The sequence below is a fragment of the Electrona antarctica genome (assembly GCF_951216825.1).
Source record: "Electrona antarctica genome assembly, chromosome: 15".
NCBI classification, from domain to species: Eukaryota; Metazoa; Chordata; class Actinopteri; order Myctophiformes; family Myctophidae; genus Electrona; species Electrona antarctica.
In genome coordinates this window covers 23,493,279-23,510,807 of record NC_136796.1, presented here as the reverse complement: position 1 = coordinate 23,510,807, position 17,529 = coordinate 23,493,279, and the positions used below count along the sequence as shown (strand labels likewise).

The following is a 17,529-nucleotide window of genomic DNA, read 5'->3' as shown; positions in this document are numbered from 1 at the left end:
GCTGAATATAGGAGGACACTGATCGGTGTCCCCCATCCATGGCCACCTCCTTTTTCCCCTCTAGTCTACTCTACACCATCTCTTCACTGAAAATAATATTTCAATGTATGTTGTTGTGAGTTGTTGTAGAAAGGTTATTTTGCCTCCATAATAGTCCGCCAGTCCATCTTCTGAGAAAAACGATTAGGCAGCCTGTTTTTGTATTTGATGTTTACATTGAGACACATATACTGTATATTCATATGCACATGCATACGTGTGGCGCACGCACGCACGCACGCACACACACACACACACACACACACACACACACACACACACACACACACACACACACACACACACACACACACAATGAACCAATGCAAACAACAACGCTGAGCAAACACCATGCAGCAGATTTAGGGCTGCTTAACAGGAGCCCTTGTACAGGGTTTCTTTGACTATGCATGCACCTCCTGGTACCACAGCACCTCAAAAGCCCTTAAAACCAGGCTCCAGACTTCCCAAAACAAACTGGTCAGGCTCCTACTTGACCTAGCCCCCCGAACCCACCTCACCCCTGCCCACTTCGACAGGCTGGAATGGCTTAGGGTCGACGACAGAGTACAGCATCTTGCAATGGGTCTGGTCCACAAGATTCGATACACCACCAAGATACCCATGTACCTGTCTAGATACTTCCTTAATGTTAACGAAGTCCACACCCACAACACCAGAGGGAGTGCAACGAACCATGTACAACCCAGATTCGGCACAAACAAGGGACTAAATTCTTTTCGCTCCTATGCCACCAAAATGTGGAACGCCCTACCAACTGTCATTAAGACATGCGAATATCTTGACTCTTTCAAAACCGCTCTCAAAGGGCACCTACGGACGGCTGCAATTCGAAACTGGCCCCTGTAAAATCGGAATCCCTCAAACACGAACGCAAGGACAACACTAGAGACGGTCGCGGCCACACAGCCAACTCAAGGTATGGCCACTGAGCCAACTTGGGGACCCAACGCAGCTCCTCCAAGGAAAACAAACAAATTAACGGAGCTGAACGTGAATCCCCCCCCACCGCCCACCCCTTTTTTCCCCTCACTGTATATGTTTCTTTTCCCTTTTTACCTCCTTTATGATGAATTCCTGTTCTGTCTATAGAAGTGTCTATTTGTACGTCTCTAAATGTTTTGATGATTTGAACATGGTGGACCCTATTGGAAACAAGTGTAACGCTTAATTGGGTCGTCCACTCACAGTTAACAGCCTTTGTATTGAGTTTGTGCTTGAAATGTACTGTAATTCTGCAAACTGTTAATAAATTCTTCAATCAATCAATCAATCAACAAGTAGAAAGTTTAGGAGTTACAGGGGTGTCTTATTTGGGCCAAATTCAGCATGCCAGTTTCTGTAGACCTAATGCATTTAAAATTACATCTTTTACATGTGTATTCTGTAGGCCTACACAAATGTATCAATATGTTTTATGTTCCCTCAAAAGGTTACTCCGGACTAAATAACATATAGGCTCATTTTCGTATACTTACAGTATATTTATCCCTAATTACTTGACATGGGGTCTATAATTTACCCCCCAGGTGTAAATACTAAATACTTATTTTTGGGTATACTCAATTCTGATTGGCCAGCAGGTGTTAATTATTTTCAGATAACCACGCACCTTTAAAGGACCACTCCTGACTAAATATCATAACATATAATAGGCTCATACAGGCTGGGGAAACTGGACGACAGGGGCAAATCTGCAAAAAATAATAATAATAATAAATATATATATACACACACACACACACACACACACACACACACACACACACACACACACACACACACACACACACACACACACACACACACACACACACACACACACACACACACACACACACACACACACACACACACACACAATGACAGGAATAACTGGGCTGAGCACAGTCTGGCCAGAAGAGGGTGCTGTGGTGTAAGAGATGAAATGAAAACGTGTCAATAAAATAAAGCCATGTCACTGATTGCCACCAACATAAATTAAAACACATCCCCCATTTATAGTATTAAAAGCATATGGGTCGTTTCCTCAGGTTTTTCAGGTCTCACCAGTCCCTTACAGAGCAGGTTTAATAGCAATAATCAAAATTCATTCTCAGGCCTCATTCACACGTATCAAACACAGATCAATCAAATGTTTGGTAATTTTTTTCCAATAGGAGTCACATGGTTTGAGGGGGGGGGGGGGGGCAGAACACCACCAGCAATCAGCAATCAAACACAAATGTTTGGTCAAACCATGTGACTCCCATTGGAAAAGCAAAAATGTTTGTCATGTTTTAGTCATGTTTTATTTTTTTTAGGCCACCACAATGCTTTTCCAATGGGAGCCACATGGTTTGACCAAACATTTGTGTTTGATTGCTGATTGCTAGTGGTGTTCTGCCCCTCCCCCCTCATGCATGGACGGACAGGCGGACGGGCGGACGGACGGACGGACGGACGGAAGGAAGGAAAATACGCAGACATACAGTATAGAGTTAAATAGAAACAAAGAAGGTGGATGAAAATTACAAGCACTGAAACCTTGAAAGCTTTATTTATTAGAGCTGTATTTCTCATCTATATATAAACCCCCATCTATTTTTAACTCTCACAGTTTGTTTAGCATATTGACTCAGCCACTGAGCCTGTCGACTCACCTGGTCAATAAATAGCAGCAGCATCATGACAATGCATGACATTTATAAACTCACCATAGCTTGTCAATAAACAACCACTGAAAGCCTATATAATATACTTCATTGCCTGGGGTCCCACAGGGTCTGTTCTCTAGTAGGTCCCCTCCTATTTTCCCTCTACACATGTCTTCGCCAAAACTATAGCAACGCGATGAGTTGTGAACTTGAGGATCTGGTGTTTTTGCTGGATCTTCACCAGCATGTGACAAGTACATCATCTCTGATCAGAAAACAAAACAGCATCATTGATCAATCCGGTCTGAACGCAATGTTGTAAGAACTCAAGAATGTCATGGATTCTTCACCCGATGACAGAATGTACTGAATCTTTGTAGGCCAAATGCATCAGCAACACGTTGTTATTGTTGATGTTGACGATGGTGATAATGACAGTGACAACCTACCAACAGTCATTAAGACATGCGAATCCCTTGACTCCTTCAAAACCGCTCTCAAAGGGCACCTACTGTACGGATGGCTGCAATTCAAAACTGGCCCCCGTAAAATCTGAATCCCCCACCCACCCCCTTTCCCCCTCACTGTATATATGTTTTTTTCTCCCCCTTTTTACCTCCTCTATGATGATTTCCTGTTTTGGGCTATATAGAAGTGTATATTTGTACGTCTCTAAATGTCATGATGAATTGAAAATGGTGGACCCTATTGTAAACAAGTGTAATGCTTTATGCTTTATGGTGTCGTCCACAGTTAACAGTTTTGTATTGAGTTGTGCTTGAAATGTACTGTAATTCTCAATCTGTTAATAAATTCTTCAATCAATCAATCAAAACAATATTTTGGGGGTGATGCATTCCGAGACACGCTGTCCAAAGTCTGAGTAAACAGATCGTCCTTAAGGCGCCTGTTACAGAACAAAGGTTTCAAAAGAAAGCATGCCTAATATGTTTACCTTCCTGTAGTGCATTTCTCTGTCACACATACTTTTATATCACAATCACATGCAGACATCATTGATGGATTTATAATGAAGATAAAACCCATTTGTTGCATATAAAATGCAAAAGGGACCAAAGATATAAAGGACTGTATTATACTGAATTACTGAGCTTCACAGGGCTAAAACTATAAAAAATACTTTAGAGAAAGTACTCAAAGAGTACACAGAAATACTCAGCACCACAACACTAGGCCGAGAGCCTATGACCAAGTTAACCATTAGTTTTAACAGGAAATACTCTTTTAGAAAAAATACCTTGTACCCAATTAAAAGATGAAACCACCAGGAAGAAGGATTGTCCAGTCAGCAGATTATGGTTTAGTTCTATTCATTTTCAGATCAGAGAGACAGAACAGATCCGCATACAGCCAAATTACAAAAAACTCTCACCCTGTGCGACAAACGGCACAGGGTTCTCTCTCTGCCGGACACAATCATGTGCCAGGCATTCATACTGTAGAATACAATTGTTGATACACATTTCATTGGCTGAACACACAGTTAATTTCCACTTTGCCACGCTGGCACTAGGTGTCGAACGCTCATTGGACCAGCACATAGATGATGAGACTGATATCGGGACAGCTTCCTTAATTCCGTCCTTGAGGTCCATAGACCGGGAAAGCGTGGACGCTGGCGTTGCCATGGAAACCTGAAGATAACATTCTTTCCCTGCTAGCTGTAAACTCGTAACAGAGAAATGGCCTGCTATCTACTTTCTCACTAGGCATCAAGGTCAAATGCATGTAGTGTTTATCCAAATAGACCCCTCAATATGCTAGTTAACTTGCCTGGGGACAGACAGTATGGAGACCGAATAAGGAGTCAACAAGATATTAAATGGGACAGATGAAAACATATTTTGGCCATAAACATGGATGACATGACATTTATGATGATAAGAAGAACAACCCAGAGTAAACAGGCAGTAGGCTGATGATAAAACCGATGGTCAAAGGGCAAGATGAACACGGTCTGGGCCAAAAGGAAACATATTGACACCAGTCCACAAAAAATACCAATATAGCCGATCTACCAGATCCATCAATCATTATTATCAGTGTGCTTGATAAACACAAATACAAATTGCAGTCCATCACTGGTCTACTGGTCCATGTTGACCAGTGGAAAACTCCACTATACTGTTGTTGCCTTTGGCCCACTTCTGCCCTCTCCATCCATCCATTAATGATGCTGGTGTTTTGTCTCTCCGCCTCGTCACATCCTATATACAGCCTGCATAGCAACCATGCTATTCGGTTGTTATGGCTGTGTTACTTTTCCTTTTCAGGTTAACTTCACAGATATATAAGCCCCCTGGTTATCTTCCCCAAGAAGATGCAGGGGTTGAGACACATGCATTAACACCTCCATTAAAAACAGCTTAAACTCTAAATGATTCGTTGCTTTTTTCCCCCCTTTCTTCACAGAAAATAGAAGATCCACAAGCTCACATGTCACATTGCGACACATTGTGAACTTGTAGATCTGTTTTTTTCACAGAATGTTTGCCCCAGAATGGGGACGCTAGGTGCCATGTGCTTAACCTGCTGGCTTGCGTTCAAATCCCAGAACTAGAGCCTATACTCTCATTTCCCTACTGTCTCAATATAGAATTGAGTGCCTTAGTTATATATAGTTTTTAGTGCCTTAGAGCCCTAGATCTGCTAGGCTCTAGGGCTCTAAGGATGAAAATGTCGGTTGGTCAGTCCGTTTGTCGCTCCATCCGTTCTTCTGTTCGTTGGCGGGTCCATCCACCACTTTGGTCTCAAACAATATAGCGTGACAAGTACTGGTTGGATCGCCATGGAATTTACTGTGGACCTTCTGCATCCTGGAGAATGAACCCTAACCGTTTGAGTGACTCCATGACCTTTCCTCTAGTGATGAGCTGTACTGATTGTGATTCTATTTGCATTGCCATTGATCTCTACCTGGTCAGGGCAAGTATGTGTGAAGCATTTGTGCGCAGGTGTGAGCGGCATTACCATAGCATAAAAGATGGAATGTGGGCTGCTTGGGCTCAGAATCAGCTAAGACGAGTACCACAGACGAAAAACTGTCTAAATCCAAATTTCATTCTGACCCCTCCACGAAAAGGCCTCGTTGTCCTGACCCCTTATCTATCATTTATACATTATGGATAAATAGTGTGGACTTAGACTGTTTTTCGTCTGTGGCATTATTGTGCAGCGGTTTTGTTGGTGTAGAGTGGGGCATTTCGAATTAGTACTATTTATAAGGTGAGTTGAGTTTTGCTCATAAGGTACACACTTATTTGCAATAAAATAAATAAAAGTAAACCAAATAGGCTAAAACCTGAGACAGCATACATTTGAGATGTTGATATGTTTCTGTGTTATCAACAACACATCTTGTTTCAAAAGTGTTATTAATACAGTGAATAATGCTTTACTGCACAAATGTGTTGTTCCAAAACAGACCCTTAGAATATTTGAAATTATTTACCAGTTCTGCCTTTCACTCCTCCCTGCCTTCCTACTCCCTCCCCCTAAGAGTCCATTTGTTTGTTTAATGGTTTAATATTTAGCTCACATACACCAGCAGGGTTCTTTTTGTACCCCAACTGCAGAATTATCTGCACAGACGTTGAACTAGCCAGAAGACGGAGCTCTCCCAGAAGTCATCTCCTTGGCTTATATAAATGTGTGGGCTGGACTGTACTCTACCGAGGCTGCAGGGCTGTGATACTGCCTGACCGCCTGGCGGATGGTGGGCTGGTGGGCTGATTGGCTGAATGACTGACCTTCTGGCTGACTCACTGTCTGACGGTGTGGCTGGCTACCTGGTCGATCAACATACTGTATGGGTGGAAAAGTGACAGCTTCACTGACTGCTGTACTGATATGTCAGTGTATGTGCTGACGATTGATTTGACTGACTAGATGTGTGCAGAACAACTGAATTGACAGTTGACACTGCAAAGCATCAGACGTTTGACTTTACCAGGACACTATTGAGACAGCGCTCATGAGGTGAACCGTTTGTTAGAGGCGAGGAACGATGGGACCACGGACAGCTGGTAAGGCCGCTGTGGATTTGATTTTGTGTATACCATTCTCTCTGCAGCATGTAATAAAACAGCATACTGCTTACATCACACTGTATCTCCAAATTTCATCTTATGTTTTTTTCTTCTTCAAAAAGATCACCCTATTTTATACTTTGTTTTGGCACAAAGGAAGCAAAAGTCAGATGACTCAGTTCACAACTCATGATGACATGATCGGTTATGGATTGTAATATTAGGCCGTTGACATAGTTTGTTATAATGAATGAGTGTAATTGACTGTGGGTAGGTCTAACCCTTGGGTCCAAGAAAACCACAACAAATGTACTGTGGTCAGATCATCTGAAAACAGGGATTATCACCTTTTCTGACTCAAATGGGCGAGAAAAAATAATGGGGAGGGGGGCTCCAAGGTTTGTGGCTGAGCTCAAGTCCTCTATGTCCCTTATACTCCAGGACCTGGCTAAGATATGTATGCAATTCATTTAGTGGAAACTATCTCAACTGTTCTAGGCTAATATGACCCCTGCGAACAACTTAGGAACTGTGAGAAATTCTCTATCTGGGGCGAAATACCCCAAAATGACCACGCCCTTTTTAAAATAACCGCCACTTAAAACATGCCTCTATCTTCTAAAACGTTGGAGCTACAGATGTTCTGAGATGCTCAAAATGTTCAGAATACTAGAGATGGGATTTATGGCTCTTTGAAGGGAGCCGGATCTCTGGGATCCGTTCCTTGCAAAGAGTCGTTCAAAAGACTGGCTCTTTTGAACGACGGGGGGGGGGGTGGCAAAACAAAAAAAACTGTCTGCCCAGTGTCCCCCCAGTGCCTCCCCAATATCTGCCCAGGGCCTCCCTAGTGACTCCCCACTCCCCAGTGCCTCCCCAGTGTCTCCCCAGTGTCCCCCCCCAGTGCCTGGGGGGGGACTGCCCCCCTCCTCCTCTACAAAGGAACGGCTCCCTACTGTGAACCGGATCCCATCGTTCCTTTCAAAGAGCCGTTCAAATGATCCGACTCGTTCACGAACGTCACATCTCTACAGAATACTCATGTTTGAATACTCAATAGACCATGCACACGGCGGTCATCTTTCCATAAGTTAATGGCAGGGAGAAAACTAGCCACAATTTTCCATTGACCGCCCATACATCCAAAGTCCTATCTAATTGTATTCAATTATGTCAAACTCACCAACATTGCAGCTGTACAAAAAGCTTTAATTATCCTCTTTCTAGTGTTTGTTTCATACAAATCCATGGTAGACATGTTATGAGCGTTTTGAATTTGCACATAATGCAGGAGGCAGCGTGATGTTGCTTTACTGAAAGCGAGTGCTTCCAAACTCCATGCAACACTTGGGGAAAAAAATCACCTGCAAGGAATTTCTTGACATGAAGTAGCTCATAACATGTCTACGGTGGATATTTATGAAACAAACACTTTGCAGATAGTAAAAGGATCATTCAAGCTTTTCGTACATGGTGGTGAGTTTGACATAATTTAATACAATTAGACAGGACTTTGTGTCTGTTTGCATGTATGGGCGGTCAGTGGCAAATTGCGGCTAGTTTCCACCTTGCCATTAACTTGTGGAAAGATGACGTGTGCATATGGTCTATTGAGTATTCAAACAGTGTATATAGAGAATTTCTCACAGTTCCTAAATTGTTTGCAACAGTCATGTTTTACACCACCAGCACCAGGGTTGGGTACTAACTCAACCAACAGGTTTGTCAGACAAATGGACAGTCAGGAGGCTAGGTGTAAAAGGGATGTAAATCAGACCTACAAGTCTATTGTGAAGCTAATTCAAGGCAGGAAGATGCAAAATTATAATTACAATCTCTGAGGGTGGAGGAGGAGTTGGACTGTGTGAAACCGTGTAAAAAAAGTAGTTACTCCACTGCGCCCTCTACCGATATTGCCAAGAGAAAACCCTCATAGAGAAGATTTTTTTCCTTGGGTGAAATAAAATCCCTTTCTGGCCAAAAAGTGCATTTATACGTGTGGTGGGGGGCTCAAAACATTATTTTCGCTACAGAGACAGTAACATACTGTAGCTCTAAATGTGACGGCATTAGAGCTATGGACCAGAGCTAACACATAATAATAATAAATAATAATAAAACTTTATTTGTATAGCACCTTTCATGACATGAAATGCAGCTCAAAGTGCTTTACACAAAAAAGAAAAGAAAGGCAGGGCATAAACAATACAGTGAGGACATGAATAACATTTTTTTTTAAAAAGACAAATAAATCAATTAAAAGCAAGGGTGTAAAAGTGGGTCTTGAGCTGAGCTTTAAAAATGTCTACAGAGGCTGCCTGTCGAAGGTACAGTGGGAGTTTGTTCCACGCCGTCGGCCCGTAGAAGCAAAAAGCTGCTTCCCCGTATTTTTTAGTTGCCATTTTTTTTAGGCAAAGCGAGCAGGCCAGCAGTGGAAGACCTTAGGGGGCGGTTTGGGACATATTTCGGCAGGCAGTCATGTAGGTAGGAAGGTGCGAGACCATTGAGAGCTTTATAAACAAGTAAAAGAATTTTAAAATCAATCCTAAAAACAACCGGAAGCCAGTGCAATGAGGCCAAGACTGGAGTAATATGTTCTCTCATCTTAGTTCTAGTTAAGACTCTGGCTGCTGCATTTTGGACAAGTTGTAATCTGTCAGTTGATTTCTTAGGCAATCCAGAAAAAAGTGCATTGCAGTAATCAAGCCGAGAAAAAACAAAGGCGTGGATTAGCGTTTTTGCATCGTCCAGTGACAAACAGGCTCTGATTCGTGCAATATTTCTAAGATGAAAAAAGGCAATCTTGGTAACATGATTAATGTGTGAATTAAAATTCAGTTCAGAATCAATAGTGATCCCCAAGTTCTTTACTGTACTGTTACTTTCTACAGTCAGGTTGCCAAGTCTGCTTTTTATCGATTCTTTCTGCTCACTAGAACCGATTATGAGAACTTCTGTCTTATCCTCATTTAGCTTGAGAAAGTTCTCACTCATCCAGCATTTAATGCTAGACAGACAGGTCAACAGCGGGTCTAAGGCACAGAGATCATCTGGAGCTACAGAAAGATATAGTTGGGTATCATCAGCATAGAAATGAAAATTGACTCCGTGATTGGTAATGAGTTCTCCCAATGGCAGTATGTACAGGGAGAATAACAGAGGACCAAGAATCGAGCCCTGTGGAATACCAGAACCGATGTTGTGTTTGTCTGAGTCAAACTCAGCTAGATTGACAAAATAGCTTCTGTTTGTTAGGTAGGAGGAAAACCAGGACAGGGCCGTGCCAGACAGGCCTACCCAGTGCTCCAGACGCTGTCTGGAGCCTACCCAGACGCTCCTGACTCATTAACAGGCGGTGGCCTATTGGCCTACTCTGGGGAGAATTGCTGGATAAATTCAAATTGGGGTCGTACTCAACAGACAATTGAACTCACACTACATGCGTTTTAAAATGAAAAACAGAAGGGACAACTTCCGATATTCATATATCCCATCTAGATAATATATGTTTATTTGTATACCATTGTATGGGAATGACTTGACGTGATTATATTAGATTAGTTTGATTGAATACTTAGCTTAAATACTGTTAGCAGTTTTCCAAAGAAGGTGCAGTTCAATAGAAGGTCTGCTAAAATGTAAAACATTTTAAGCCCAAGAAACCACATGACTTGACAAAACCTGTGCCTCACCCGGGAATCGAACCCAGGTCGCAAGAATGGGAATCTTCAATCTTGCATGATACCACTACACCAGCGGCACAGTTTTATTTCATTTCATATTCGATTGAAATCATTGTGGACTTTTCCAAACCATATTGTTTATGAAGATCCCAAAGTTATAATAAAATAATAACTTTCCACAGACTGTGGAAAGTTATTCTTAGTTAAATAGCTACTGTGGACTACAGTAGCCATTTCAATTTCCAGCAGTCGATACCAGCTCAGTATCGACTTGGCCTACTCTCTCATTCACTGTACCTGTTAAAGTGCCCCCCACCCCCAGTGTTGTGAGTTGCTAGAACAATAGTCGTCTTTAATTTGCATAAAGACCATCACATTAAAAGTCCTCCACCAGAGCCATCCTCACAGTATAAATAAAACCCACAGAGCAAAGGGTATTTACTGTAGCTAAGGAAGACAACAAGGAGTGAGTTTAATATTAGCACCCAGACTTTCATCAAGTATACCTGGGCGACCTCATCATTGGGACCTGAATCTTCCGACTTCTCAGCTGAAGATAGCCAGGAGATCGACCCTACAGGGCTTAACATGAATCTAGCGGATTGGATATCCATGAACGAGGCCTTTGAATGCTATGACTGTAAGTGATGGATGCATTTTTGCCTTTTTGTTAATTAGTTGGTGTGTTTGATGCTGTGTTGTAGACTATGAGCAAATATTTTGGCAGCTACATGGAGCGGATTTGGAAACGAAACGCGTGTGCATGTGTGCTTGCAAATTACCGGATACACTACAGTAGGCGGGCTCTAGAACGGATCAGAGCACTGCTCACTAAATAGAAAAACCTGGCTTTCCACACTCAGGCACTGCGGAAAGCTTGGTGACGCGGGCCCATGTAAACACAAGTGGACTGGCAATTACTTTAACCACTTCTAAGCCCACTTACTTTTTGGACGCCCTGCATGGATGGTGAAAGTGGTTAAATTATTAAACTGCAATCATTGATATATGCCTACTATTGGGGCTGCGCTGCGGGTGGTGCTGCCTGCTGTGGCCACAACATTTACATTGCAATAATGTTTTACTGAAGTGAATGCGTTTGTGAGCCTGAGCCGACCAGCCAGGCGGTGGATAGGTGATGTGAGTCTTGATAATCTCGTAGGAAAGATAATGTTCAGGGAGGGAGGTAAAGATAGGATATTATTTTCCTACCAAGATTTGATGCGATACCCTGAAGAAGGCAAAACCCTTGTTTGCCGAAACGTCGGTTTAATAAAAGTTTCTTGCATGGTCATTAGCCTATACGAGCTGTGCGGCCTCTACTCTTTTCCTTCCAAGTTTTATCTCCTGCGGTCAGCACCTAACTATTTGTTTTGTTCTGCTACTATGATTTGACAAAACGTACAACAATGTTTGTTTATTTGATATGACTAATCATGGTTTGCAAGTGGTTCCCCAGATCAAAACAACTTCCACAAGAGAAATGGGTTCTATTAAGTCAATAGTTTGCCAGATGGATGGTGGCATTAATTTGTCAGTTCTTTAATCTCGATGAGTAGCCTAAATAATATATATTTTGTATCTACCGGTAAACTTTATTTAGCCACAGTGATCTTATTTTTTACATCACCCGACCTAAGTGATGGTGGTTTCACACAGTCAACAACTCCTCCACCCTCAGAGATTGTAATTATAATTTGCCTAATCTTCCTGCCTTGAATTAGCTTCACAATAGACTTGTAGGTCTGATTTACATCCCTTTTACACCTAGCCTCCGGACTGTCCATTTGTCTGACAAACCTGTTGGTTGAGTTAGTACCCAACCCTGGTGCTGGTGGTGGTAGCGGAGCATCTCTGCCTGTGTTTGAGACTGAAGGGTTATGAGGTTTGATTGTACGCTCTGTCATTTTATCTTACTCTCGATATTTCACTCTCACTCACAAACTTGTCTTGTGTCTCTTTCCCCTACAGTTGCTCCATCAAAGGAGGAGGAGGTGTCTGTGAAGACGTACAGGGAGAGACAGAGGGAGAGACAGAGGTCTAAAGGAGTCACATTGCTGAACAACTGTGATAGTATGAGCCTGTACATGTACACCAGGAGAGGATATGAACGCCCCACTACCACCTCCAGTGCTATGAGTAGTATGCTCCCCAAAGAGATGATCACTAGTAGTCCTAGGAGACTGTACAACAGGAGAGGGCCCGCCATACTCCCCGACCCCACCTCTCCCCCTGTGCTCCCTCCCCCTGTGCTGTCCAACCCCAGATCAGGTAAGGAAATAACTCTATTTTGATAGCAGTGTTTGTATACCAGTATCTGCAGCATGGTATCTGAGCTCTCCATTTTCCAATTAGAGCCAAACCAATACCAGATTTATGGGCCAGATCCCGATCCTGAGATTGGAGGCTCCTAGAATAGTAGACCACTGAGTTAAGACTACTGATGTTTTGATAAAACAAACACATGAACTATTTTGGTCCAACATACATACAGGTATAATATATTGTGCTGTGATCTTGATCATTGCAAGCATGCAAAACAAAATAACATTGTCACTGATGCATGTTTTATTTTGCAGTTCTGAAGAAAACAGTGAGTAAGGAGGAACTACAGCAACCAGGGGCAGCCTACGTCAAGAAAACTTTCACAGTACGTACTATTTAATATATATTTCACAATCATTTGACAATCCTGAACTTACAATTTATCATACAGTAGCTTTCACACACCACTAGGGTTGGGATCCGGAATCGGATCCAACATTGAGGAACCGGAATCGGTTCTGTCACTTGGGAACCGTTTCTGGGATCGCTTTTATCACACTGTCAGAGCTGGAATATGGACTTCATGTCTGCTATACAATTAGACTACGGTGATTCTCAAACTGTAATTTCAAGGACCACCATAACTCTTGAGAGTGTACAAAGTACAAACCCATAAGGGTCCATTTGGTTTCATTTGTACTCTCAGAGTAACATAGCTGTTAGGGTCCATTTGGAACTCCCTATAAGAATCGTTAAAGGGAACGGTTAAGGAACCTGACCGTTAAAAGGCAATCGTTAAGGAACTGGAATCGATAAAATCCTAAAGTATCCCATGTCTCATTGTCTGCTACTATTGTTGTCAACTTGTCACTTGAAAATAAAATGGTTGTTGTTTTGCCTTTGCATAGATCGAGGGCGACGTGCTAGGCTGGGGGTTCGTGGTGAGAGGAAACAGACCTTGTCACATCCAGACCGTGGAGCCTCATGGGCCTGCTGCTGTTTGGTCAAACATGGTTTGACCAAAACATTTGTGTTTGATTGCTGATTGCTGGTGGTGTTCTGCCCCTCCCCCCTCATGCATGGTTTTATACGCTAGTTTTTCTACGGACGGACGGACGGACGGACGGACGGACGGAAGGACGGACGGACGGAAGGAAGGAAGGAAGGAAAATACGCAGACATACAGTATAGAGTTAAATAGAAACAAAGAAGGTGGATGAAAATTACAAGCACTGAAACCTTGAAAGCTTTATTTATTAGAGCTGTATTTCTCATCTATATATAAACCCCCATCTATTTTTAACTCTCACAGTTTGTTTAGCATATTGACTCAGCCACTGAGCCTGTCGACTCACCTGGTCAATAAATAGCAGCAGCATCATGACAATGCATGACATTTATAAACTCACCATAGCTTGTCAATAAACAACCACTGAAAGCCTATATAATATACTTCATTGCCTGGGGTCCCACAGGGTCTGTTCTCTAGTAGGTCCCCTCCTATTTTCCCTCTACACATGTCTTCGCCAAAACTATAGCAACACGATGAGTTGTGAACTTGAGGATCTGGTGTTTTTGCTGGATCTTCACCAGCATGTGACAAGTACATCATCTCTGATCAGAAAACAAAACAGCATCATTGATCAGTCCGGTCTGAACGCAATGTTGTAAGAACTCAAGAATGACATGGATTCTTCACCCGATGACAGAATGTACTGAATCTTTGTAGGCCAAATGCATCAGCAACACGTTGTTATTGTTGACGATGGTGATAATGACAGTGACAACCTACCAACAGTCATTAAGACATGCGAATCCCTTGACTCCTTCAAAACCGCTCTCAAAGGCCACCTACGGACGGCTGCAATTAAAAACTGGCCCCCGTAAAATCTGAATCCCCCACCCACCCCCTTTCCCCCTCACTGTATATATGTTTTTTTCTCCCCCTTTTTACCTCCTCTATGAGGATTTCCTGTTTTGGGCTATATAGAAGTGTATATTTGTACGTCTCTAAATGTCATGATGAATTGAAAATGGTGGACCCTATTGTAAACAAGTGTAATGCTTTAGGTGTCGTCCACAGTTAACAGTTTTGTATTGAGTTGTGCTTGAAATGTACTGTAATTCTCAATCTGTTAATAAATTCTTCAATCAATCAATCAAAACAATATTTTGGGGGTGATGCATTCCCAGACACGCTGTCCAAAGTCTGAGTAAACAGATCGTCCTTAAGGCGCCTGTTACAGAACAAAGGTTTCAAAAGAAAGCATGCCTAATATGTTTACCTTCCTGTAGTGCATTTCTCTGTCACACATACTTTTATATCACAATCACATGCAGACATCATTATTATCAGTGTGCTTGATAAACACAAATACAAATTGCAGTCCATCACTGGTCTACTGGTCCATGTTGACCAGTGGAAAACTCCACTATACTGTTGTTGCCTTTGGCCCACTTCTGCCCTCTCCATCCATCCATTAATGATGCTGGTGTTTTGTCTCTCCGCCTCGTCACATCCTATATACAGCCTGCATAGCAACCATGCTATTCGGTTGTTACGGCTGTGTTACTTTTCCTTTTCAGGTTAACTTCACAGATATATAAGCCCCCTGGTTCTCTTCCCCAAGAAGATGCAGGGGTTGAGACACATGCATTAACACCTCCATTAAAAACAGCTTAAACTCTAAACGATTCGTTGCTTTTTTTCCCCCTTTCTTCACAGAAAATAGAAGATCCACAAGCTCACATGTCACATTGCGACACATTGTGAACTTGTAGATCTGCTTTTTTCACAGAATGTTTACCCCAGAATGGGGACGCTAGGTGTCATGTGGTTAACCTGCTGGCTTGCGTTCAAATCCCAGTACTAGAGCCTATACTCTCATTTCCCTACTGTCTCAATATAGAATTGAGTGCCTTAGTTATATATAGTTTTTAGTGCCTTAGAGCCCTAGATCTGCTAGGCTCTAGGGCTCTAAGGATGAAAATGTCGGTTGGTCAGTCCGTTTGTCGCTCCATCCGTTCTTCTGTTCGTTGGCGGGTCCATCCACCACTTTGGTCTCAAACAATATAGCGTGACAAGTACTGGTTGGATCGCCATGGAATTTACTGTGGACCTTCTGCATCCTGGAGAATGAACCCTAACCGTTTGAGTGACTCCATGACCTTTCCTCTAGTGATGAGCTGTACTGATTGTGATTCTATTTGCATTGCCATTGATCTCTACCTGGTCAGGGCAAGTATGTGTGAAGCATTTGTGCGCAGGTGTGAGCGGCATTACCATAGCATAAAAGATGGAATGTGGGCTGCTTGGGCTCAGAATCAGCTAAGACGAGTACCACAGACGAAAAACAGTCTAAATCCAAATTTCATTCTGACCCCTCCACGAAAAGGCCTCGTTGTCCTGACCCCTTATCTATCATTTATACATTATGGATAAATAGTGTGGACTTAGACTGTTTTTCGTCTGTGGCATTATTGTGCAGCGGTTTTGTTGGTGTAGAGTGGGGCATTTCGAATTAGTACTATTTATAAGGTGAGTTGAGTTTTGCTCATAAGGTACACACTTATTTGCAATAAAATAAATAAAAGTAAACCAAATAGGCTAAAACCTGAGACAGCATACATTTGAGATGTTGATATGTTTCTGTGTTATCAACAACACATCTTGTTTCAAAAGTGTTATTAATACAGTGAATAATGCTTTACTGCACAAATGTGTTGTTCCAAAACAGACCCTTAGAATATTTGAAATTATTTACCAGTTCTGCCTTTCACTCCTCCCTGCCTTCCTACTCCCTCCCCCTAAGAGTCCATTTGTTTGTTTAATGGTTTAATATTTAGCTCACATACACCAGCAGGGTTCTTTTTGTACCCCAACTGCAGAATTATCTGCACAGACGTTGAACTAGCCAGAAGACGGAGCTCTCCCAGAAGTCATCTCCTTGGCTTATATAAATGTGTGGGCTGGACTGTACTCTACCGAGGCTGCAGGGCTGTGATACTGCCTGACCGCCTGGCGGATGGTGGGCTGGTGGGCTGATTGGCTGAATGACTGACCTTCTGGCTGACTCACGGTGTGACGGTGTGGCTGGCTACCTGGTCGATCAACATACTGTATGGGTGGAAAAGTGACAGCTTCACTGACATGCTGTACTGATATGTCAGTGTATGTGCTGACGATTGATTTGACTGACTAGATGTGTGCAGAACAACTGAATTGACAGTTGACACTGCAAAGCATCAGACGTTTGACTTTACCAGGACACTATTGAGACAGCGCTCATGAGGTGAACCGTTTGTTAGAGGCGAGGAACGATGGGACCACGGACAGCTGGTAAGGCCGCTGTGGATTTGATTTTGTGTATACCATTCTCTCTGCAGCATGTAATAAAACAGCATACTGCTTACATCACACTGTATCTCCAAATTTCATCTTATGTTTTTTTCTTCTTCAAAAAGATCACCCTATTTTATACTTTGTTTTGGCACAAAGGAAGCAAAAGTCAGATGACTCAGTTCACAACTCATGATGACATGATCGGTTATGGATTGTAATATTAGGCCGTTGACATAGTTTGTTATAATGAATGAGTGTAATTGACTGTGGGTAGGTCTAACCCTTGGGTCCAAGAAAACCACAACAAATGTACTGTGGTCAGATCATCTGAAAACAGGGATTATCACCTTTTCTGACTCAAATGGGCGAGAAAAAATAAGGGGGAGGGGGGCTCCAAGGTTTGTGGCTGAGCTCAAGTCCTCTATGTCCCTTATACTCCAGGACCTGGCTAAGATATGTATGCAATTCATTTAGTGGAAACTATCTCAACTGTTCTA

The 17,529-nt window shown here is 42.5% G+C and overlaps 2 protein-coding genes across 3 annotated transcripts in view; one reads left to right on the top strand and one right to left on the bottom strand.

Moving 5' to 3' along the window:
• The window catches only part of enpp2l (ectonucleotide pyrophosphatase/phosphodiesterase 2-like), a gene marked incomplete at both ends in the record, with an annotated part of 57,421 nt that extends 46,406 nt beyond the window's left edge, over positions 1 to 11,015 (bottom strand). Inside the window, 2 exons of the mRNA XM_079522018.1 lie at positions 6,390 to 6,521; positions 10,932 to 11,015. Coding sequence (XP_079378144.1) covers positions 6,390 to 6,521; positions 10,932 to 11,015 — 216 coding nt within the window. The remainder of the gene's footprint in view (positions 1 to 6,389; positions 6,522 to 10,931) is intronic.
• On the top strand, positions 10,970 to 14,251 carry LOC306937781 (uncharacterized protein). Of its 2 annotated transcripts, none has more exons than XM_079521729.1 (4): positions 10,970 to 11,065; positions 12,397 to 12,696; positions 13,005 to 13,075; positions 13,599 to 14,251. In XM_079521729.1, exons 1-4 carry the CDS (start codon positions 11,014 to 11,016, stop codon positions 13,707 to 13,709), a joined length of 534 nt encoding a protein of 177 aa, XP_079377855.1. In that variant the 5' UTR covers positions 10,970 to 11,013; the 3' UTR covers positions 13,710 to 14,251. The 2 variants fall into 2 exon arrangements, with proteins under 2 accessions (XP_079377855.1, XP_079377856.1); XM_079521730.1 differs by lacking the exon at positions 10,970 to 11,065 and adding an exon at positions 11,297 to 11,394.
• Positions 14,252 to 17,529: the final 3,278 nt, after the last annotated feature.

Excerpts from the sequence above, each read along its gene's own strand:
- LOC306937781 (XM_079521729.1), top strand. The coding sequence starts at position 11,014 with ATGAATCTAGCGGATTGGATATCCATGAACGAGGCCTTTGAATGCTAT. Across the intron at positions 11,066-12,396 it reads GGCCTTTGAATGCTATGACT|TTGCTCCATCAAAGGAGGAG; the intron begins GTAAGTGATGGA and ends TTTCCCCTACAG. Across the intron at positions 13,076-13,598 it reads ACGTCAAGAAAACTTTCACA|ATCGAGGGCGACGTGCTAGG; the intron begins GTACGTACTATT and ends GCCTTTGCATAG.